The sequence below is a fragment of the Pocillopora damicornis genome, chromosome 13 (assembly GCF_964200805.1).
Source record: "Pocillopora damicornis chromosome 13, jaPocDami1.2, whole genome shotgun sequence".
Taxonomy (NCBI): Eukaryota; Metazoa; Cnidaria; class Anthozoa; order Scleractinia; family Pocilloporidae; genus Pocillopora; species Pocillopora damicornis.
The window spans coordinates 954,570-977,744 of record NC_142682.1 but is presented as its reverse complement, the minus strand read 5'-3'; the positions used below and the strand labels follow the sequence as shown (position 1 = coordinate 977,744).

The 23,175-nt window shown below is 38.4% G+C and overlaps 3 protein-coding genes and 1 pseudogene across 3 annotated transcripts; 1 reads left to right on the top strand and 3 right to left on the bottom strand.

Moving 5' to 3' along the window:
• The first annotated feature begins 1,968 nt into the window (after positions 1–1,968).
• LOC113681282 (uncharacterized) lies at positions 1,969–10,086 on the top strand. Its single transcript, XM_027198363.2, has 5 exons — positions 1,969–3,751; positions 5,979–6,260; positions 6,822–7,139; positions 7,483–7,620; positions 8,739–10,086. The coding sequence occupies exons 1-5, from the start codon at positions 2,077–2,079 to the stop codon at positions 9,587–9,589; spliced, it is 3,264 nt and encodes a 1,087-aa protein (XP_027054164.2). The 5' UTR covers positions 1,969–2,076; the 3' UTR covers positions 9,590–10,086.
• A 674-nt stretch (positions 10,087–10,760) lies between these two features.
• LOC149034912 (fibroblast growth factor receptor 1 pseudogene) lies at positions 10,761–11,873 on the bottom strand (annotated as a pseudogene).
• Positions 11,874–12,131: 258 nt separating this feature from the next.
• LOC113681313 (uncharacterized) lies at positions 12,132–14,352 on the bottom strand. Its single transcript, XM_027198402.2, has 2 exons — positions 12,579–14,352; positions 12,132–12,265 (listed from the first exon to the last, which is right to left on the bottom strand). Exons 1-2 carry the CDS (start codon positions 14,350–14,352, stop codon positions 12,132–12,134), a joined length of 1,908 nt encoding a protein of 635 aa, XP_027054203.2.
• A 1,044-nt stretch (positions 14,353–15,396) lies between these two features.
• Positions 15,397–20,086, bottom strand: LOC113681296 (uncharacterized). Its single transcript, XM_027198385.2, has 3 exons — positions 19,529–20,086; positions 19,305–19,376; positions 15,397–17,544 (listed from the first exon to the last, which is right to left on the bottom strand). Exons 1-3 carry the CDS (start codon positions 19,595–19,597, stop codon positions 16,702–16,704), a joined length of 984 nt encoding a protein of 327 aa, XP_027054186.1. The 5' UTR covers positions 19,598–20,086; the 3' UTR covers positions 15,397–16,701.
• Between the last annotated feature and the right edge of the window lie 3,089 nt (positions 20,087–23,175).

The following is a 23,175-nucleotide window of genomic DNA, read 5'->3' as shown; positions in this document are numbered from 1 at the left end:
CGATCAAATCTTCATCAAAAATTTGTGAGGGGTCGACGCAGCCTGTCATTCCCATACGAATTATTATTTATTGATAAATATAATTTGAAAAGTTTTTTTCTATTTGCCTAACAACGAAAATAATTCCAATTAAACTACTGGTACTCAAGAAGCAAAATATACGGCTTTGAACAGCAACGGCTCGTTACGAATTCTTCGTTTTCAGCAAAATTCAGGGCTCGATCACGGCCTTGTAAGGTTAAACTTGTATCCTGGGGTTTGTTTTCGTCTTTAGTACACACCGTCTCGCTTTATATGGTGGCCTTGCAAAACTTTGAAATAATCTATCTACTGCAGTTTAAAGAATGCTTTTTTAGTCTGTCTGTAATTGATTGAGTAATTCTACCCCAAAGTTCAAGTAAAATGCTTTTTTGTCTTAAGGTTAGAAAACGAGTATCATATTTGCTTTTCATGTCAACAGTTATTAATGGAGCGACCATGAAAACTAAATAAAGTCAGTGATAAGATGAAAATGAAATGTCCATAAAACTGCGTGAGAAGCACGTTCAACGCTGGTAAAACGGCAGGCATTGGAACACCTATTTGCTCAATCACTAGCATAACCGGATCTCTCCGCCGCGGGTGACCCATGAAATCTCCTTCCCGGAATCAAAGGATATTAATGAAAAAGCTACAGATATAAATATTCATCAGCTTTTTGTGCGGTACTGATATTTTTTTCATTTACGTCAAAAAGAAAATGGTTAACAAAATCACCCTAAAAGAAAAGTCAAATCTTTTTTAATCTGAGCGTAAACTAAACTGAGAAAAGAAAAAACATTAAAACTTCTTATTTTCGCATGAAATCACAGCCGACATTGTTGAGAGCATGATTTGTTATTTGTGACTTTTATATTGTATATTTTGGCATAATATGCATAACAGAATAATAAAACGGGTATTTCTAAGTTGTTTTGGGATTGCGATGAGAGAGTTCTCTTGTCTATTCAATCGTTTATTTTCTTTCATTTCATGATTGCGCAAATTTTTACCACGCACAGAAAGATGATTCTGTCGAATTGCCTCATAGCGTTTCTTCGCCTCAAAGAAGATTTAACTTAAGTTGGGCGATGGAGTAAATTTTGTCCTTTTCGTTGTTAAGAAGTCGAGCGACGGGAATAAAACCTGCTAGATCAGCGTTTTGGTTCTTTCGACCAATTTAGCGGGTGTGAATATCATCAGGTTTCAAAAGCCACTCGGAAATAATAATTTTAAGTGTGAGGGAACATCCTTCATAATCTGTGAAATATCGCCAGTTAAGGAAAATGAATTCGGCCAGTTTGTTATAGGATCATCTAAGGGCAACGCACTGCATACTCATAAAACGCACTGAAATTATTAAAACAGAGACGGGTCGAAAACAAACGACACATTCTGTTTATCTACGAATAAAATTTTTGTCGTGTTTTGGAAGGATTTACAAATTGGTGTTTTAAAGCGGCCTTGCACCTGTCATTTTTATTGACGCTTTTTAGGAGTGCCCAAAAGCTATTAATTGAACTGTCGAATTAAATTGTCTCCAGTCTAATGGAATATTCCTCTATCGCCAATCTTTTACCATATTTGTATTTGACACCAACCTTCATTAAACTCTGATCTCTGCATGAGCAAGGCAATTAACATTTTGGGAAAAAAACATCCTCGGGTGACAGGTAATTTAAGATATTTTCGTTTGCGCGAGAGGTTGGGCAATTTAATTTTAGATTAAATTCAATGATACTAATATGTATTATTTTCCATGTTCCGTGGGGTCAGAATCCTGATCTAACGACAATACAATAAAAACTTGTGGTAGATTCATAAAGATTGATAATAAAGCTTTACCAAGAGAAATTCTGTTAAAAAGGTCCGCTCTTTAATTGTATGCTTAAATTAAACCACCGGCCCGTCAAATTTGACAGTCAATAGAGACTTGCCAATCACTCACTCATCGCTTTCAATTAAGGAAAATTTTAGGGGATTTGTTGTCGATGCGGAACGGTGAAAATCGCTTCCTGTATTCGACTGGACTCTAAATCGATTGGATTGCCTTGGAGGATGTTTAGTTTTGCTACGAAAAATTCCATGATTGCTTCCAAGATGCATGACTTCCACATGCTCGTCGCATTTTTCGGATACATCATTGTTTTTTCCCAGTTTAGTTGTACTACGGTTATTGGTGGGTCGCAAAATCTCTGCCCAAACATCACAAAGTGCTCATGCTCGTACACACATCGTACAGTTAGTGGGAAACCGCCATCGACATATGTGAACGCAATATGCAGTTTTAGAGAAGGCAGCAAGTTGACGGACATTCCCCAAAAACTACCACCAAAACTTGGAAAATTTATGATGGATTCCCAAAATGTTGGTGTACTAAAACATGCCTCGTTGAGAAATTATCCATTCTTGTATGAGCTAAACCTGAAGGACAATAACATTAGGTCCATTGAGCCAGGATCTTTCCATCGTCAGAAGGATCTTGAACTACTGTGGCTTCAAGATAACAAACTCTTTAACATAAGTCGTGAAACTTTTGAGGGATTGAAAACCCTGAACGAACTTCGTTTGGATCATAACAAGCTACAGAGGATTTTCCGGGGAACATTTTCATACACACCACTCTTGAGGAATCTTGATCTTCGGAATAACACAATAAGTGTGCTTGAAGAAGGTGTATTTGACGAATTGGATTATTTAGAAAATATTTCGTTAAGTTTCAACTCTCTGACAACCATTAACAAAGGTGTTTTTGGAAATTTAATGTCCTTAAAGATTCTGGAGCTGGCTTCGAATGGATTAAAGACAATTGATGGAAATGCTTTCGATTGCGCTCCGGTAGTCAATAAACTAGTGTTGAATGGAAACAAGCTCGATAAAATTCCCGCGAAAGTTATAGCGAACCTTAAGTTTCTAGAGTTTCTTTATGTCAACAACAATCCACTAGAGTTAATAGAAGCAGATGCTTTCAAAGGGCTACGACGCCTGACCACAATTGAATTAAGTCACTGCAAAATTTCTTCGATTCAAAATGGGTCTTTTGATGACCTCGGACACCTTGAAGCGGTCCATCTACGTAATAACCCTTTAAACTGCAATTGTCACTTGAGATGGCTTCCGACATGGTTGTCAAGGAGACCAGGATTGACATTTGATGGCGCCATTTGTCACGAGCCAAATTACATTTCCGGAACTGGTTTGACCTCGGCAAACCTTACATCCTTTGTTTGCTCATGCGCAGCGTGTAAAATGGATGCAAATTGCAGCGGGGAACCAGTCAATTGTTCCTGCCCAGACAACTGGGCGGGGTCATCCTGTAGTGATACCTGTCAGTCAGACAGCGGGGCTGTCAGTACGTGTCAAAACTTTGGCGGGAAATGCTTTTGCGGAAGAAACATAACTACCAAGCCGTTGTCAAGAGCCATTTGTTCATTCAACATAACCTCAGCAAAGTGCAGCGAAGATGGCGAATTAAAAAAAAATGGGTCTCGTTTAGAGTGTAAATGTAACAAAGGATTTGAAGGGAATGGAAGTCACTGCACTGACATAAATGAGTGTAACACGGGGAAACATATCTGTCTAAAACATACAGTATGCATCAATACGCAAGGATCACACCGCTGTGAATGCCAGGAGGGGTTTACAAAGGTAGTTCCGGGAGTGTGCATAGACGTAAATGAATGTTTGAGGCAAAAACCATGTCATGTCAACGCTACATGCTACAACAGTCTAGGTATGTGGTCAATTTAGTGGACAACTTCATTTTACCATTCAAGTCACTAGCTGATTGAGTGTCAATGTGAATGAAGTGAATGAGTCAAAATGACGTCCGTACTTGCTTGTTACAAGTAATCCAGGATTGCCTTAAGTTTTTTTTTTTTCACTTCATTCTGTGATTGGCCTAGAAGACTTGCGCCAAGTTTTCAACCAATCAGGTACAAAAATAACTAGTAACTAGTTCCGAATTGGTTGCTGGCTTTTTTCCCGCGCTTAGTTCAGTTTTCTTTACGTTGGGTTCTCATTGGCTCCCTCTGACATTTTCTTAATTCTCATTGCCCTTCTGATTGGCTGACGTGAAAGCCTTGGCTAAGGTTTTAGGACACTGGATCGACAAATGCTTTTATTGTTGAAAGATCAAGCGGGCTGATAAACGCTGATTGACCCATGAACCAAACTGTTCCTTGACCGAGTGATATAATCCGAAATTCGATTTCTTCCGAAACTGTGATGCCCAACTAAAGTCTTCTATGTCTAAAAGCCAGGAACTGAAACAGCTCTTATTACGCCGGATTCCAAGCATCAAATCTTCATTAACACAAACGAAAACTATTTCAGTGGTTATTTATTCCTAAAGGCCTAAAACTCCGACGGGAGTCGTTTAAGATGAGAAAATTAAAAAGTTTTCCCTAAGTTGCCGCTCAAAAAGGAATTAATCATGATTATTACCGGTTTAAAAACTCAGCTCGACAACGTAGGAGCACAGTGACTGCAAATGAATACAATTTTATGATCAGATAAGGAAAATGCAATTCTTATTAAAATGTAAATCACTCTATTACGATTGTTACCTTGCAAACATCTCCTTCATCGAAAGGTGCTAAATACATAAATGTCACTATTTTTTATTTGAAGGAATTGACAGCTATGAACACATACAGTTTTGCCCGAAGTGCGAAGAAATATGCGCCGGAATATTGTTCTTGATATTTACGTTTGCGTTTCTCGTTTCATGGCTATTGCGCAAATTTTCACATTGATATCCATAGTATCCGAGCTACGTTCTCACCAAGAAAGAGAAAAAAAATATTTAGACAATCTCAAAGATAGATCTTAGATTTTTTCCCTTCCCGGGATTGATTTGCAGGAGAAATGATCAAAAAAGGAGAAATTGAGTAAAATTTACAACAATCAATCTTTTTTTTTTTTAAATAAACATTATGGCTCGGTCCATACATTAAACCAAAAATGTCCGTATTACATGGACTATGCTCAACTTATTGTAATGAAGGGTGTGTCGAAACAAATTAATTTTCATCAGGTTTATTGGTTTTATAGTTGGTTCCTTTATTTGACAAGTTTTTACCAGGCTGTCACTGGTTTTCAGAGGCAAAAACAATTCCACACTACAATGTTATTGACGTTTTTATTAAAATTTTCTATCAAACCGACGGCTTGATCAAACATTGCGAAATGAAGGTGAATAACTGATTTTAATGAAGAAAGCAGATCTTACCTTTTCTTTCTTTGGTACTCGAATAGTACAAAAATTGATCTATTATGGTTTAGTTGATTGTGCGAGTGAGCAAGGTTTTAAGAGGTTGAAAGGCACACTACATGACAGCTTGTTTCAAAATTACAATCCTTGGTTCAGAGGTTGTGCTGGAAAACAATATGAATCAAAGCTACATGACATTCCAAATAGCATATGCATCACATTTTACTTTAGTGCGATATCGAACAGAAAAACCTCACCACATCCCAAAGCATCCACGAGTACTTAAAATTCCAAGTTAACCTTTTTATTGATTCTCTCCAGGCTGTTAATAATAAATCCGTGTCAACTTGATGAAACATGGAATCGTTTGATGTCGTAGAAACCCTTTTTGTATGAAACGATCGATCGCAACAAATATAATTCTCTAGGTTTTATCACTTTGCACCCGAAAAACGTTTCTGGACAGCTTCAAATTTTGATTATTAAGTTTCGTCTCTAGATCGCTTAGCCCAGCTCATTTCGGCGAAAACACTGAACAACATTTACCTTGCATAAAACGGCTCAAAATAACAGCTGAGGTGAAGAAAGGGAATCAAGGTGGTATCATAGTACTTGCGTTTGTGGTTGTTAATGATTTTATAGACTTGCTCGCTTGCTCCACCAACAGAATATATTTATAATTACCTTATGGATTTAATTAGTTTGAGAAAATTATCTTTAACTACCTTTTTTCATTTGCGTAAAGGTTCATATACCTGCATATGCCACGCGGGCTTCGTTGGGGATGGTGTTTCCTGTATGCCAGAACCAGAAAAGCCGACAGATCTCAAAATAACAGTCATTTCTAGTACAGAGGCTTCCGTGTCATGGACTGCTGTGGATATTTCTAAAACAAAGCTAATTAAAGTGGAATATAAACGATTGGGGATTCATGGCGAGGACTGGGAGGTTATAAACCTGCAACCAAACGAAACAAGAGCAACTTTGAGAGAGCTGACACCTCATGCAAACTATTTGGTTCGTGTAGGTATGACGGTCTTGTTGATTTAGAACACTCAGCCCCCATTACCACTCGATTAGGCAATCTGTAAGTACTAAAGAACCATAAAATCTTCATTATTTAGTGTTCAAAGTATGGCAGAGCTTTCAGAGCCCATATTGTATTTATCAGCCACGATCGAATATTCAACAAGTGAACGTCCTTTGAAGTTTTTTAAAATCGCCGTCGACGACAAACGAAAACAAACGAACCACAACAACAGAAGTTTGGTGACAGTTTTTAATGAGAATGTCTCTGATGTTTCGTTAATTACTAGGATCTGAAAGCTTGTGTGAGGTCAATATGCACTGTTTGATGATTTCCCTCACTCTTGTCACTTTTCTACTGTACAGATTGATAGACCTGCTGGGGCGTATGTACTGATCGATTAGTCCTGAGATTTTAAGTGTTGTGATCCCTGTGATAATTTTAATTTCATATAGTTAATGTTTCTTTAGGAAAATAGTCACTGTGATTATGGTGATGATGATGATGATGGTAATGGCAACAATGCTGATGACGATTTCTGTCTTTTTTGTTTTTGTCTAGGTGCTATTTCTTTTTTTAACACAAGCAGTTACAGCGAGAAGAACCTATTCACAACTCTCGTAACACATCCGACAACAGACTCCCACTCCGACGGAGGTTTTCAAAACAGCTTGGTGATCGTTGTGGCGCTCGCAGTGAGCTTATTTGTGCTAATAATCATCGCAGTGTTACTCGTCTACTTAATGCGAAGGAAGAAGAAGCCCAAAAGGGGAAGCAATCCACAATATGTCCCTGGACTGGAGGACTTGATTGAGATGAGAACCCGTACTCAGAGTGGTGGAGCTGATCACAGAGGAAACAGAGATCATTTGGAGTTAGGTAAAGCAATCAATCCGTTGGTATCTGGTGGAATTCGTAGAGCCTTCTTATTCACGCGACTCGTAACCATATTTGTTTATTGAGAGAACGTGGTTACATCGAAAAGGACTGTAACTTATAAATGTTTATTTGGAAGCATCAGTATGGCCGAATTTTATTCCATATAAACACTTGCATTGTCTGATGTTAGACGACGAGCCAAACTCATTGATTAGAGCTTCATAGTGGCAACGCAAACATAAACGCATAATGGACCTATTTAATGACTCAATCGTAAATCTTTTTTTTTATAATAGTTCTAGTCCGACCTAAATTATGTCTTTCATATTTTTTTACTCCTCAGGCGGTAATCTGCATTCGTTCGCAAGCGGTACATTCGATCACACTGATGAATGGGAAATTGAGCGAGACCGTCTTCTAACTGGTCAAAAACTCGGGGAAGGCCAGTTTGGTTTGGTGTTGGAGGGTACACTTATGACTGGTGAGTACATGGAGTGAATGTCCATTGAGTGTCGTAAGCCTAAAACAAAGTTTTTACAGCTTCTAATGAAAACGATAAAAAAAAAATGTCACAAGTGGTGTGGAGTATCAAGTCAAAAACTATTTTACTGATTTTTTTTATATTTGATACTTATTTAATACCTAAATTCAAGCTCTAGAGTTATTTGCATGGCGTATGCTATCGCAACGAGTCTTCTGATTGTGACTGTTTTTCTAACTTTCATCAGTAGACGTGCTAAGTTTGTCTACTGACGCTGCCTCGCGCTTACACTAACGTTCTTGTGTTTGGCGGTGGCCGTCAAAGATTAATTGTTTGACTGGAAGCATTAAGCCCCTTTGTTGTTTATTTGTTAGCTTTTTGTAAAATTGTTTGGGTTCTCGCTCTGGCAACAAATGTTTAATGATTTCAAAATGACTTGGCAGGTAAGCCTAGACACGCCTACCAATAGTGAATATAAAAGCACCCAACTCATAGTTTGACTTTGGAAACTAATGTCTATTTTGGACAAGCCTAACACATAAGAAATTACGGTTCGATTTCAGACACTTATGTCCGATTTTGGTCCCTAATGTCCAATTTTAGACACAAGCGTCCGATTTTTGGACACCAGTGTCCGATTTTTTTGTCATTAGTGTCCGATTTTAAACATTATTGTCCGATTTTAAGCGCTAGAGTGCTATTTTGGATGATAGTGACGATTTTGGACACTTGTGCTCAATTATCCAGTATTAGACACTAGTGACCAATTTTGGATGATAGTGTCCGATTATCCGCTTGTAGAAACTCGTGTCTGATTTTACACACTAGTGTCCAATTTTGGACAGTAATATCTGAATTCGGACACTAAGGTGCCTTTGTGGACGCTATTGTCTTAGCAGTAGAAGGTTTGTTCTGATGTCGGACCACACTTTTTCATTTATTGATGCTACTGGGCCCTGTAGAGATGACTGCACAGGAAAAAGTGACGGGGGAAATATTCATTTTAAATTTTTCTCCGACCTAAGTTGGGATGGTTGGAGTGTGCCTCAGCCACACTGTGTTTGTGATTTGCTGTTGAAAACAAGTTTGAGATCTTAATTTTTCCTTTACTGTTACAGATGACGGCCCCATAAAGGTTGCAGTGAAAACCATTAAAGAACACGCTGATCGCTTTGATTACAAGGATCTACTCCTGGAAATGGATATGATGAAAGAGATTGGACAACACCCACATGTCGTCAGCCTAATTGGCACATGCACCACACCAGGACCGCTGTACATAATAACCGAGTATGTTTCAGGTGGAAACTTACTTGATTACCTGCGTTCCAGCCGTCCAGCGGATGAGACCTACGTGAATATCATCTCCACGCTGAGTTCACGTGATCTTCTTAAGATTGCGTTGGACTGTGCTCGAGGAATGAATCACATTGCACTGAAGAAATTTGTCCATCGAGATCTTGCCGCTAGAAATGTTCTCCTCACCGCTGAACATGAAGCGAAAGTGGCAGACTTTGGACTTGCGCGTGATGTTTATGGCGATGGGCAGTACGTTAAGACTGGAGTGGGGCGTGTCCCCATAAAATGGATGGCCCCCGAATCCATTCAAGATCAGATATACACTACCCGTTCGGATGTCTGGTCTTTTGGGGTCCTCCTATGGGAGATTGTTACCATCGGGGCTTCCCCGTATCCCTGTGTTCCGGTAAATCTTCTTCTAACGAAACTCCTATGCGGCTATCGTATGTCTAAGCCAGCTCACTGCTCTGACGAACTCTACGGATTGATGAAAACTTGCTGGCGCTTGGATCCCGAAGAAAGACCGACATTCCCCGAAATTTGCGGCACCTTGTCGGAGATGCTGTCCGAATCGGCGAGGTCTTACGTCAATATCACTGTCAGTGAGGAACAAATGGGGTCTGGGGTGGAGTTTAGCGACGACACTAATGAGCAGAAGACCTCTGTTTAATTTCTCTTTCATCAAATTTTTTTTGCGCGGGAGTTTAGTGATGCCGCTACTAAGCAGAGACTCCTCAGATTTTCTTGTGTGCGAAAGTTGGATGTTAAAAACATAAGCGAAAGTGTTATTAATGTATAAGATTAATGTGAAATAACACTTGCATTGTTGCATACTTTAGAAACCTATAGTAACAGTTCGGCGAGCTCTCGTTTTCTTTTTTAATTTACCTTACTCGCCCTTGTTTCAAATTCCTGTCCCAGATTTTGTTTGCGAAGTATGGAGCATTCGTTGTGCATTTGTGAATGGCTGAAACCAAGAGATTATAATATCTTGCTGTATAACATGAATATTTAATTCGATTTAAAAATAATTTTGATTTTAAACGATGAAAGTCCAGAGCCTCTGGAAACGGAAAATACGCATAAAGAGACAAACTTGAATCATGGATCTTACTAATACATGTGCGTTAGATGTGCCATGACAATAAAAGAAGTATTTATCATCAATCAATAGTTTTAGTTTTTTATTTACCTAGACGGCGATCTCGATGGGTTTCGACTTAGTGTCCCGTTCATGGGCTTCTAGCTGGTCTTATAGAAAAAAAATTGCTAAAATAAAATAAAGAACAGTACAACAGTCTGAGGAGAAAGATGTGAAAGACTCCACCTCGCGCGAAGCAAAGTCGAGGAGTGGAAGGCTCCTGTGTGCTCTTTCGTATATATGCTCCCCTCAACGTCTAAAGACCTATCTTACTGTTTTTCCATATTTACAAAGTTTACCTTTCGGCTTTCATCGTGTTCAATAAATTAAAATTATGTATTATTTATACATATCATTACATGTTCCATTGGTAAATTTTGATAATCAAAGCATAATACCCGGTAAACCCATTAAGACATCATCTGTTTTTCAAAAACATTCTGAAGTACTGCAAACTGTGTTCACCTCTCTAAAAGTCTTTTTGAAAAACATTAATTTGAAAAATGTTTAAAACGAAGCATAAGATGTGATTGTCGTTTTCTGAACAAACTTGTCACAAACCAAAACTTGCAAGTCACTCAACTTCTTCCTGTTTTCCCTTCACAGGCCTGTGACCTTTGAATGTTCTCGTTCAAAGTCATTGCGCTTTGTCAGCGGATCAGTTCGAAAATGTTTTACCGAAATTCCTCATGAATTTCTTTATGTAATTTTAGAATGTTTTCTTCTTAATAAGAATTTGTAATTGACATGCCAAATAACATCTACATTGAGTTTTTTTTAACACTATCGATAAATGTAGTTTTAGCTTCTCCATTATTTTTAAAACTTCGTTATCATATAATGGATTGTTTCAGTCTGGAATTGAAATGACGCATGTGTAGAACTCTCAGAGTGTCTTCCCACATCGTTTTCAATCTGCGCACGCTCCAGCTCATCGGAACCTTCGGTAAAATCATTGCTTTCTGATTCATCTTTTTCAAACTCGCTTCTCAAATCAAAAGAAGCTGTCGGAATTTTCTCCAAATATGAATCTGCTCCTTCTAAGTTGATGTATGCACGTCCAGTCCGCGCTAAAAACTCGTGCAAGATTTTTGCTAACTCAGCAAAAGTAGGTCTTGCGCCCGCATCCAGTTGCCAGCAGGCTCTCATAACCTCGTACATGTCATCGGAGCACTGAGAGGGCTTCTGCATGCGATAACCAATCACAAGCTTCCTCATCAGCAGTCGCGCTGGAATTCCCGGGTAAGGACACTGGCCAATTGAGATTATTTCCCATAGCAACACCCCAAAAGACCAAACATCTGACTTGGAAGTATATATATGGAATTGAATGGACTCAGGTGCCATCCACTTCACCGGGAGTCTCCCCGCAGCCGTAGTTTTGGTATAAACACCCTCTGATTGCAAGTCTCGAGCAAGTCCAAAATCTGTCACTTTCGCAATCTTGTTTTCAGTCAGTAAAATATTCCTTGCAGCCAAATCTCGATGCACTATGTTTAGATTACTCAGATGACTCATTCCATCAGCGACGTCTTTGGCAATGTTCAGCAATTCTCGCTCGTTGAGAGACGAGGTGATATTGATATAATGTGGATGTTGACACCTGCTTTTTCGAAGGAAGCATAGCAGGTTTCCGCCGGAAACGAACTCCATCACTAAGTACAGCGGTCCTTCCACAGAACATGCTCCCAAGAGGCTGACGATGTTAGGGTGACTTCCGGCCTGCTTCATGATTGACAGTTCTGCCATCAAGTCTTTATAGTCATAGCGATCGGCGCCTGGCTTTAAGGTCTTTACGGCTACTTTTATAGCTCCTTCGTCTGAAAACAAGAAAAATTAGTGAATTGCATTGCTTCCCATGCCATTCATCACGCAAGCGCATAAGTGCGAGTTCAAACGGTTGTACCCAGGCTTCTAATGATAGGAAGTAAACGTAGATTCCAAGTCATTCCATGAGGAGCGTTGATCGGGTTTCGAACAACCCAGACCTGCGCTTAAAAGGCCTCAAAATAAAAATAAAAAGCCTCTAAAGGAGTTGATCTTTTTGTCTTTTTAAAAGAAACCAGAAGAATTAGTTATCGAGTGATTTTATACCTGTATCTAACGATCCTTCCATTACAACACCAAACGCACCCTCTCCAATTGCTGCAAAGATGTGTAGCTTCTCACGGGGGATTTCCCATTTGTCATCTCTTAGACATTCTTCTAGTAACAAAAATGTGGTCAGCAGTAGATTTGGTAAGTTTTGCTGAAGGTGATTGTGCATTTCATAGGCGCTGCATAGATAAGTAAATAAGGCAACCTTATGGCTGTGCGCTTGTGTACCACCGCAACACTATCATTTCTATTTCATCCACTTTTTCCAAAAAAGCGTGCATCGCAATTGGTAATGGGACGGGTTTTAGATCACCGTGTCACTGATGAAATAGATTACTCAAGCGCAGACTTAAGGATACTCATCAGATAAGCACCCTATGTTTCAATCATTTGTTCACCATTTTCTCTAACACGCTCTTACCTTGCGTACAAACGATGTTAGTGAATCCTAACTCGTGAACGTTGTACAGGTCAACATACCGCCTAGTAGACTGTTTTCTTTTTCTCTTCCTGTCCGTGGATCGTTTGGCATTTCTGATCTTTTGGATTCTTTTGGGAGCGATGCAACAACCCAGTGCAACGATCAGGACAACGAAAACAAGTACGGAAAACGTGGTTGTAACTATAGACACAGTCTTATTTTGATGTTTCATTGACTGACAGATTATTCCGTCTCCCTGGTAACCATTTGGACAGAAGCATCGATACGAGCCTTCTGTGTTAATGCAGTCAGCGCTTTTGTCGCATACACTGTGCGCTTGCGCACATTCATCAATATCAGAACAGTTAATAAACCCGTCTCCTTGGAAACCAGGTTTACAAGCACACTGCCATGTTAGGTTTGAATTGATAAGTTGAGCATTTTCTACGCAGACTTCGGACATATTAGAGCAAAAACATTTTCCTTGTGAAGAGCTGCACACCATTTCATATAACATGCCAATACTGTCATTATGAAATTGACATGTGTCAAGACATGATAGACCCGCCCACTCGCTCGCGCACTTGCACGTTTTTTCTCCCAAAAAGCACTTGAATGACAGTTGGCAACGATCACACGTGCAATTCATCTCAGAATTGTTTAACCCCGCCAATGTTCTTCCGCTTAACCTCTTGGGAAACTTGCACTTGACTTGTGGCCAGTGATAAAATACGGTGGGATCATCGTTAAGCCATTCTTTCATCCAAAGCATATCACAAGTGCATTCTAGTGGGTTGTTATTAACAGCAAGCTTTAACTGAGGCATAATTTTCTTTAGATTCATACCATGAAACACTCGAACTTCGCAAAAACTTACATTGAGGAATTCCAAGGAACGTAAAGTGACGAAAACATCCAAAGGAATAAACGCTACTAGATTTCTGCTGAGGTCTAGTTTTTTAAGGGCCTTTAACGGCTTCATGGCCTCTTTTGGTACAAAAGTAAAATTGTTATGATTTAGGGAAAGGAATTTCAAGTTTGTACATTCAGAAAATGCCTCTTCTTCAAGAGAGCTAATCCTGTTGAAACCAAGATTCAGTGTATGAAGTGACGAAAGTTTACTGAAATGATTCGGTAAGACTGTACCCAATTCATTTCTAGATAAGTCAAGACAAATCAGTTGTTTGAGGCCGCTGAATGCTCCTTCGCTGATTACAGAAATTTCATTCGCACTCAAATCAAGATTGATTAGGGAATTCAAACTCTGGAAAGTTCCATTATGTAGTTGAGTGATCCAGTTTCGATCAAGATACAGATTCAGTAGGTTTTTCAACCCTTCAAATATTCCTGGGGTGAGGTCAGTCAGTTTGTTTGCTCCCAGATTCAGTGTCTGTAACATTTTGTTATTTAGAAAGCTCCTTTGTCCAATAAATGACATATTGTTTCCTTCCATGAACAATTCTCGCACGTGCCGAATCTTCTCCATTTCAATAGCGTTTAATCTTGAAATCGCGTTGAAACTGAGGAGTAGTCTACCAGTGTTAATTGGTAATTCTGCTGGGAATTCATTGAGGTTTCTTTTGGTGCAGTTGATCGCAACTAGGGGAAGGTTGTAGTTCTTACCATGTTCTTGCACAGTTAAGTTGTTGATGTTTGATGTATAGCTACATCCCGAAGTGTAAAATGATCCAGTATTTTCATGGGCATTAAAGAGTTTCTTGGAGAGTATGTGAATCAAGTAAAATAGAAACACAACGCGAAGAGAATCTATCATTTTGAAATATGTGGAGGCAACGGTAAAAAATCCCGTCCCGTGAAAATCTTGAAGCCGGTTCGCTTTATCGAGAAGAATTGGTTTGCGTGAGGGAACACTTTGCGTAGGGGAAAATAGTAATTAAAGACGTTTGCGAACCAAATTTCCTTATATCGCTTTCGTTATTTCCGAATTCAGTTGAAAAGGTATTTCATTATTCCAGACATTTCTCAAGTAAACTTCAAACCTTTCCAGTAAACTGCCATTGGTCATCAAACTTCTTTTTATATGCGAACACCCTTTGGTTAAACTTAAGGAATAAAATGAAAAAAAAATTTATTTTTTATCTCGGAATTGCTTGTTTGCGTGACCTCAGCAGTTTCAGCGTTAATTGTTTAAAAGACATCTCAACGTGTCTCTGACAAATCTGCGGAATCGCTCCAGGGGTCGGTAATACATGATCTCATTTTTGTTATTAATCGATGCTGATGAAAGCGTCGCCAATCTTATTTAATTTCTTATGTTACCAATACGGTAGTCCAAGAGATCTTATTCTCTGAAGGCAGCATTTTTTACAAAGATCTCATTTTCTAATGCTAGAGGAATAACAAATTATTGAAAGTACCAAAGGAGATAAACTTCAATTCTTTAGCGACTTCCTCTTTGTTTCGCCGAAGCTGCGTCGATGTGGTTGTGTAATAACATCTACAGGCGCAAAAAAAAAGTTGTAACATATGAATCAGTATTGCTTTTCAGGAAGAGTGTAGTTGCTAGAGAAATAAGGGCTTGGTACTGGCCGTGCATGCGCCGTACATGTTCATGGTTTGAAATGGGAAGTGTTCGTGATAACGCGAGACGAGCGTTATTCGTGTGCTTTAGTCAGTCGCTACCTTAGGAGATGTACAAAGAACAGTATGGAGAATATCCTTACTGATATTCGGGTGTTAAGGGCACACAGGATCGAAGGAACATTACCAGGTGCGTATTTATGAGCTCTAGCCAATCAAACTTGATCTGATTTCTGCTAATCCCCTCAAAAAAGCAAAACAGTACAACAGGTATATATTGAGGACCAGTCCAGTGACATCTTTATTAAAAATGATAGTTTTCTAAAAATTCTTAAATTGAAATGGCTCCTACCAACTACAACGATTTTAGTCGACTTTCAGGTTGCAAAAGAATTTCACTACTCTCCAACAATTACTTCAAGAAGCTAACAATACCACAGCAGAGGTTGTTTACAGTACTCCTCTTCAAATTTACATCACTGATAATAATTATGAAACCAAATTTACTGCAGAGCGTTCACATTGGAGTACTCTTGAATGTCTGTCAGTATATGTTTAAGCCTGACTATGCAATTGAATTGCTTAAAATTCATAATTACTGGAGAGGTGTACATTCTGTACTATCAAGTTACTAGCAACCCTCTAAAAACCTCAGAATGAGAGCAAGAGCTCTTGATTGTTCAACAAATTCTCCTAGATAGTAATATAGGGAATGTGTGGAGGATGATAATGGGAATATGCATACTGATAATGGAGAGTAAAGTGTATTCACTATTCAGGATATAACTATACTCAAACTGAAATATTTTATATTAAGGACCAACAAACAATGTGGTCATTGAAAAACAAAGCAATAATTGTGTAAACCATAACAAAAACAAAAACAATAACAGAAAGATTGAAATAAAAAATCTAATTATTCCACCTGGCTTCTACTACATCAACACTATGAACAAAAATTTTAAAAAATGAAAACGTAGGAAAGTTAACTATCAAACCATTTATGTGGTTGTTCATATGTTGAAGCATCAAGATATTGAGAAACTTATTTCTCTTTAATTATTTAGCTCTTGTGCATCATGTAGAAAAAACTATTATAAGACAGAACCTCATATTTGTCTACACCAATTCTCCAGTCAATTTTCATAAACACATCACAATTCACACCTCAGGGAATATTCATCATCAACAAACTAGACCTTCAGTATTGATCATAACAATCAGTAATTTAAGCCCGAAATTTATAAAATTTCCTACTAATATTATTTCACTCTCTCTAAGATATATTTTTTTTTCATAATTTTGCAATTTTCAACACACACAAACTGAGAAATTCTTCACTCAAAATTAATCCTTAACACAGAATTATCATATGAATGAATTGAATCCCCTTGCAAAATAACAACAAAGTAATTTTTAAGTTTTAGCTGTGTTGGTTGTGGTAAATAAAAACAAAATCAAGGTTTAAAAAAAAGTTAAAATAAACCAAAAGGCTGAGAAAGCACCAGCCCAAAATTTCAAATTCTCAGTTTGTCTAAATTTGAAAATTAACCTAAAAAAGAGAAACCAAATCTATAAATTGCTAAACTTGTAATAAAGGTGGTGATATGCTTCTACAAAAATGGCAGGAGGGTTTCTTTCCATTTTCAAGAGGAAACGGACACCACACCTTACGCATCATAAAATTGACCAAAAACACCAAAAAAATTCCCCCCACGGCATCCACACCGTAGTGGTGATTTGAATACAGAGCAGCCCATGTGATCCACACAACATGAAACATTGCAAACTTTTCATTTATCCAGGGTCCACTAACTAATATCACTGCTGGCCATGCCACATGCAGTGAAGGAAATGCTCCAAATGGCAATGGAGAAGCTGCATAAAGTCCGTGAAAGAATGGAACACCTAATGCCGCATCAAGTCTGTGAAATCCCGCTTCATTAGCTCCTGCTTTGAGAACATCTCCCATGGGACTAAAAACAACTGAGTCCACATACCAAGGTGGTGCTGTTGGGAAGAGGAACTGTATGATGGTTGCGACGAGATTCACCCATCCTGCACACCAAAGAAACGGAAACACTCCACGAATGCTATGATTGCTTACAATTTTGAATAAGATGAACAGGAATGGAAGAGCAAAATGAAATATGTAAGGAACTGCAGCAACACAGTCAAGTGCAGGATGTGCAAATTTTGCCAGCATTTGATGAGGAAGGCAATGGAAAACTAACACTTCCATCCATGGTAAGAAAGTATGGTTGGGTTTTGTCACTTTGCCAAGTCCTAAAATTGTTCGTAGGAGTGAATAATTCGAATAGACTAATAGATAAGACAGAAATGGAATGGCAGCCAATAAGGTGTCCTTGAAAGGAATATTTTTTATCTTTCTTGGTAGTTCTTCAAACCAGGAGGTTACTTCAGCCTGTAGAGAGAAAAAAAAAAAATTAAAGTTGTGAGACTATTTCCCTTTAAAGTCCTATCTAAACAAGCATCAATCATTTTCAACATAAAGCAAGCCATATTGATGGCTCAAAAAATGTTTCTTTAACCTATTTTATCCCTTGTTCAAACAAACAGGGGTTGGGCAAAGATCAGAAAACTCAACCTTTGTACCAATTTGATCCTTTTAGGAATTCAAGAATAACAGCAGAATGTGGCAGAGGGTTCAATATCAGGAAAATTCTGCAGCTTTCTAGCTTCCTCAACCACATACCTATAACTGACAATATTGAGAAGGCACCTAAAAAAAGAAATGCTGAAATTTTTGAACTATTTTCTATATTAATCACCTTCCAGTGATAAATTTCTGTATTAAAATAAGCAATTCTACATCACTAAGAACACTGAAGTTGAAATTTTTTTTCATCTTAGATTAAGGATCATGGATTTTTGCAAAAACAGATTACAGTGATACAAATAATTGCTAGACAAGAGTAAATGTGAAAATGGACACCTCTTGTGAATATTGCACAAGGCATTCTTTGATAGAGCTGTCATCGTTGTAACATGATCGATCAAACAATTTCTTGATTACAATCCACAAATATATATATATATATATATATATAAAAGGTTAAAGCACATGGAAAAAAGAGATTTGCAGCAAACAAAGCTTTAATCTCTCAATCAAAACAAGAATGTGTATACTAGCATGATTTGCAGATGTTTTGAATTATCATTCCCATTTGATTTAGATGCAACTTCCTAAAAACAACCCTGACAAAGAAAATGAAATTCGCAGTTTGCATCAATTTTCCAATTTAGCACTGTTGCAATTTTTATTAGGCCTTTTCAAGCAAATGTTAATTTCGTGATTCAGTGATCATGATAAGCGATTAATTTTGGCATTGGCACTGCTTCCCAAAATGTCAGCACCCTAACCGCAGCTAAGAAGACCAAATTCAAGCTACACTTAATCTACTTGTACTCTAAAAACATTAGAATTTGATTTACTAATTTGACAAATCTTTCAGGCAGACTTCGAACGGTTTGAAAACAACACACCCATTTCGTGGCAGATCAGATGCATGTGCGTGACCTTTTTGAAGTGTATCAAGTTCCAGTAAGTTCTCTGACTCGAGGTACATCCTCAAGCAAAAGAGGAACTTCAAAAAAAGGCTGAAATCTTAATACATTTCCTTCGAAATACTGAACCACAACACAGCAGTTAATTAAAATGTCACGGTTTGTTTTTAATATCCGATGCAAATCAACGGAGTGTTCTTTACATGTCGCAGACCTCCCTGGAGTCAGCACGTCATCTCATTGCGCAAAAACGATGCCGCATTAGTATCCGATTTTATAATAAATGAATACCTTCTTGAAGCAATGAATAAACCTGACATTACGCCTTGAGGCTGGGAGAAGGAGAATATTACAAGAGCCCGACTTATCAATTATTCAAGCAACGTTGGAATAATTCTACGCTTCGTTGGCCCCAGGGAAAAGTACTAACAACTGGAGCAGGATCCGAATTCATAAAAAATGTTCACACGGAAATCGTAACTTTATTGTCACATGAGCAATGACATCCGACTGAAAAATTCTGTAGCATTCAATTGCGTGCACATGTCGATACAACTGTGCAAAGAAATTTGGCGATTTCTGGCAAAACAAGCGACTGCTCTCGCTCGATCGTCAAATCATCTAATGACGAAAACAGTTTCGCGTAGCAAAACCTACCTGCTTGGTTTCCCAATAAATTTCAAACGCTTCCTTCAGCGATCTTGCAAAGCGATTCCATGAAATCAGAATCTGCAAATAAAAATATGCAATCGGTATGAGCACGTGAAAAACAAGCCCATGGAATTGCAAAGTATTGAGGAGACTGTTTTAACTCTTTACACATGAAAGGCACACGGGGAGGTAACATTCACGAAACGTGCAAAGCAAAACATGTAAATTACCCTTCCAGTTTTGTCGTGGATCATAACGTTCTTATCCCCTCGAAAATGCTTTCCAGACCTCGTTGTCATAGTGCTTAGTACTTTATTTATTTTCAAACTGAAATGTTTGTCTTTCTTGAAGCAGCTAGTCGGTAAACCACGAGTCCTTTCAATAAGCAAAGCGCGCCAAGTCAAACTTTATTCCAACGATTCTCCAAAACAAATCTCTCTTTAGGAAATGGTACTAACTCCACAGCGTCTCTTTCCCGTAAACTTTCAGAGGCAAAGTGTTTATGCCTAATGGCTGCTCGTATCTTCTCTCCAGGAAATGTTGTGTCAGGAAAAGTTGTGAAATACAACCAATATGGCGTTCGTCGAGCGGGCGTGTCGCGAATCAACAAAACGAAGTTAAATCCAAACGTCCAAATTCAGCTTCAAATCAACGGGTTAAGCTCTCTCGACAGAAAAGATACTAAGAAACAAGTTTCCTTGAACTGTATGGAGTTTTTCGAGTAGAAAGGCGTGTTCGATCGTACGAACTTCCCTCTCAACCACTCGCTTACTCCATTACAGTGAGTTGTTAAAAAAGAAAGGTATAGGGAAGCATGCTGGGAAATAACGTTTGTTGCCATAACGATAAGGCAGATAGCGCAAAGTCCAACGCGCAACGTCATCGATAATTTTTGCTTGTACCGGAAGTCGTTGGCGCACACGCTTCATTCACACCTTTTTCTCAGCTAATTTCAAGCGGAATAACTCTGTGGAGAGATTTTCAATGATAACGTGTAATTTCCCGGAGGCGCGTCTGAGATTTCGAGTCTTTTCTTTTTCATTAAAGGCTCTCGTCGTCTTCAGCACGAAAATGGAATAAAAAAATAAGAAAAAAAATCATTTTCCCTTTACCATATTTGGTCACGGGGTTCGATTTGGGTTTATGATTGTGAATTCTCTTATCGTTTTTTCCTCACGATACCCGAACTAAGCTATGAGGTGCACGTGGTGTGTAATCACCCACTCTTGAGTCAATTCAACGTTGAAAAAACGGTAAGAGAAAAGACGATGAGAAATCAGAAATAATTATTGAAGACAAGTCAACTAGGAGATTTATGAACAAGAAAAAAAAAAGAAATCGACAAGCACGACCTGCTGAGGCGGACTTTCATTTCATTTCATTTCTGTCTCTCAGATCACGTGTGGGCAGTCTTTTTATATCCTTCTCAACTCGATTTTTATGCTAAATTTATTAGACCGTCACAATCGATCGTTTCCGCTTAATTGATTGTCTGCTGCAAGAAAGTTTCAAAAGAGTTAAAGCAGCTAAAATGACTCCAATGTGATGGCTCGTTAATCGAAATCAGCGGCCCAACTATTTAAGCGCAAAAATAGAAGGCGAATAATTTTGTCACACGCGACTGTTGTTATTCGCGGGTTCCTTTTTGCTCTAAGAATATTGTATTATTTGCCCTCTCTGAATCTCTCGTGCTTCGAACTTATTTGAACTCTGTTCTCCACACTTCCAGCCATTTGGAATATATGTATACTGTTCAGAGGTGAATGACAGGAGACTGGTGGAAACACCTTTCAAATGAACTAAGATATTATTTATGTTTGTCACGGGTTTGAGGAAAAGTTTATCAGCTAGCTCAAAGGGAGTCGATTCCCAAACCTTCCCTATTTTGTGCTCCGGAAATATCCCTTATAATGACTGGGAACTTCATTGTGAGCTGAACTATAACTAATTTTATGTCAAGAGTACTGCATACTACCAAGATCAGCAATGCCCAAATGGTCGAGGAAATGGATAGAAAAGAGAGATTGTAAAAGTCTACTTCGATCTATGACCGATCTCAACTCTTCTCTTATTCTTCAGATTGAAATAATTTTCCCGGCCCATCACGATCTGTTCATGTAAAATATCGGCATGCATACTTGGGCCTGACCGCAGCCGACCGCAGCCGACCGCAGCCGACCGCAGCCGACCGCAGCCGACCGCAGCCGACCGCAGCCCGCCTCCGCTTAGAATTCCAAGTAAGGCTCGCTTCAAATTAGAATAACCGGGAATGTTTGGACTTCATATCACTCTTTTCGATTAAGTTCGCAACAAATTGTCTTTCCTGCACTACATGCTAGTTTCCATGGTCTTCTCGGCAGAAAAATGCTGCAAGGGTTGACACATGTTTAAATATGTCTTAGCGACAGAAATTATATTTGTAGTGAAGGTTACTTTCTATTTTTGCCGAAAAAACAAAACAAAACAAAACAAAAAAATTATAATAATACAGAACCTTTGGCACCTAAGCAAAAATTGTTCCATTATCGCAGAAAAAAAAATCACTTACAAAATGCGGAAACTACACCAAATTCAGTCTTCTTAATACGTCATTGCTGATAAAGAATAAATCAGACATAACAAAATGATTATTTAGCGATTCGTTGAAAAACTTGCGAGGGAGCTGAATATTCTTGATATTAGAAGCAGCGAAAAGTGAACATTTTTGTCCTCATAAGATAATGGAAGGCAAGTGCTAATATAAGTAGATGGCGTTACTGATGCATAGATAAGAGATATATTCTTGGGTTTTTTCATCTTTTTCCTTCCTTTCCATCTTTTTTTTTTAACAACCCACCGTTTAATACATTGCTAAAGATCCTATTATAATTAGACTCAACTCACCTTGCGTGGTTTCATCACCCAGCGTTAATGAGAGATGTGCTCTAAGATTATTGCGCCCTCATTCTTGCCTTTCTTTGTTCGAAACTACGTCTGAACTAAATGATAGATTCGAAATAACAACTTGGTGTGATAAAACTTTATCCCAATTATCTACAATTCAAGAATTGATGAAAGCGTGCTTATGATTGGCTGAAACTCAATTCACTTGAAAGCTGTATAAATTGAATAAAATCTTTCTTTCTCGTCAGATAGAAACAATTTCTTAATTTCCCCGCTAGTTGTTTCATTTATAAATAGTTCTTCCCTGTGAGATTTTTATCGGATCTCATTCGGATGCCACTGACTCAGCGTTGGATATTATAGAAGCTTTTAATCGTTTATATGGCAACACTGGTTCTCTTGAAATACCGGCCTGTTAAATTCAGTGAAGCTGTGTACACAGAGACCTAGGATGTATGAGCGTTATATATCAATATTTACCGATGGTTTGCAACCTCAACACAAAACCTTACTAATTAGCTCTCGTTTTATCGGGTTGTTAAAAAGGCCTCATAACCAAGCAAATGAATGAATATATAACACAAGTGTTTTTAATGTTTAAATGAAAGCTGGACGGTGTTAAATTTATCAAGATTTCATCGAACTCTTTTTGCAGCAGTGAAAAACCTTCCTAGTCAAGGCGACAATGAGACGTTGATCCTAATGTTCTGTTAAACGGTTGGAAAAAAAGCACCGAAAAAAAAAAAACCCGAAAAAACAAAAAAAAACACTGCTTACATGAGAAAGTTGACTTTTCTCCCCTGTCCGTCCAGTCCTTCCAAAGCAGCCCCTGTTTCAGAAACCCAACCACCATCCCTATTCCGCCGAACGCATCCCGTTGCCCTGCCCCCGTCATGATCCCCGAGCTTTCACCGGCTTCTAACAGCGGGGGAGATAGTAATACAGTTAATGGTCAGACAAAAATTCTTCTTTCAAGTTAACAACATAGTCACGG

Excerpts from the sequence above, each read along its gene's own strand:
- LOC113681282 (XM_027198363.2), top strand. The coding sequence starts at position 2,077 with ATGTTTAGTTTTGCTACGAAAAATTCCATGATTGCTTCCAAGATGCAT. Across the intron at positions 3,752-5,978 it reads TACATGCTACAACAGTCTAG|GTTCATATACCTGCATATGC; the intron begins GTATGTGGTCAA and ends ATTTGCGTAAAG. Across the intron at positions 7,621-8,738 it reads GGAGGGTACACTTATGACTG|ATGACGGCCCCATAAAGGTT; the intron begins GTGAGTACATGG and ends TTACTGTTACAG.
- LOC113681313 (XM_027198402.2), bottom strand. The coding sequence starts at position 14,352 with ATGATAGATTCTCTTCGCGTTGTGTTTCTATTTTACTTGATTCACATA. Across the intron at positions 12,266-12,578 it reads TAACATCGTTTGTACGCAAG|AAGAATGTCTAAGAGATGAC; the intron begins GTAAGAGCGTGT and ends TTTTGTTACTAG.
- LOC113681296 (XM_027198385.2), bottom strand. The coding sequence starts at position 19,597 with ATGACAACGAGGTCTGGAAAGCATTTTCGAGGGGATAAGAACGTTATG. Across the intron at positions 19,377-19,528 it reads TCCACGACAAAACTGGAAGG|ATTCTGATTTCATGGAATCG; the intron begins GTAATTTACATG and ends TTTTATTTGCAG. Across the intron at positions 17,545-19,304 it reads TTTATTGGGAAACCAAGCAG|GCTGAAGTAACCTCCTGGTT; the intron begins GTAGGTTTTGCT and ends TTCTCTCTACAG.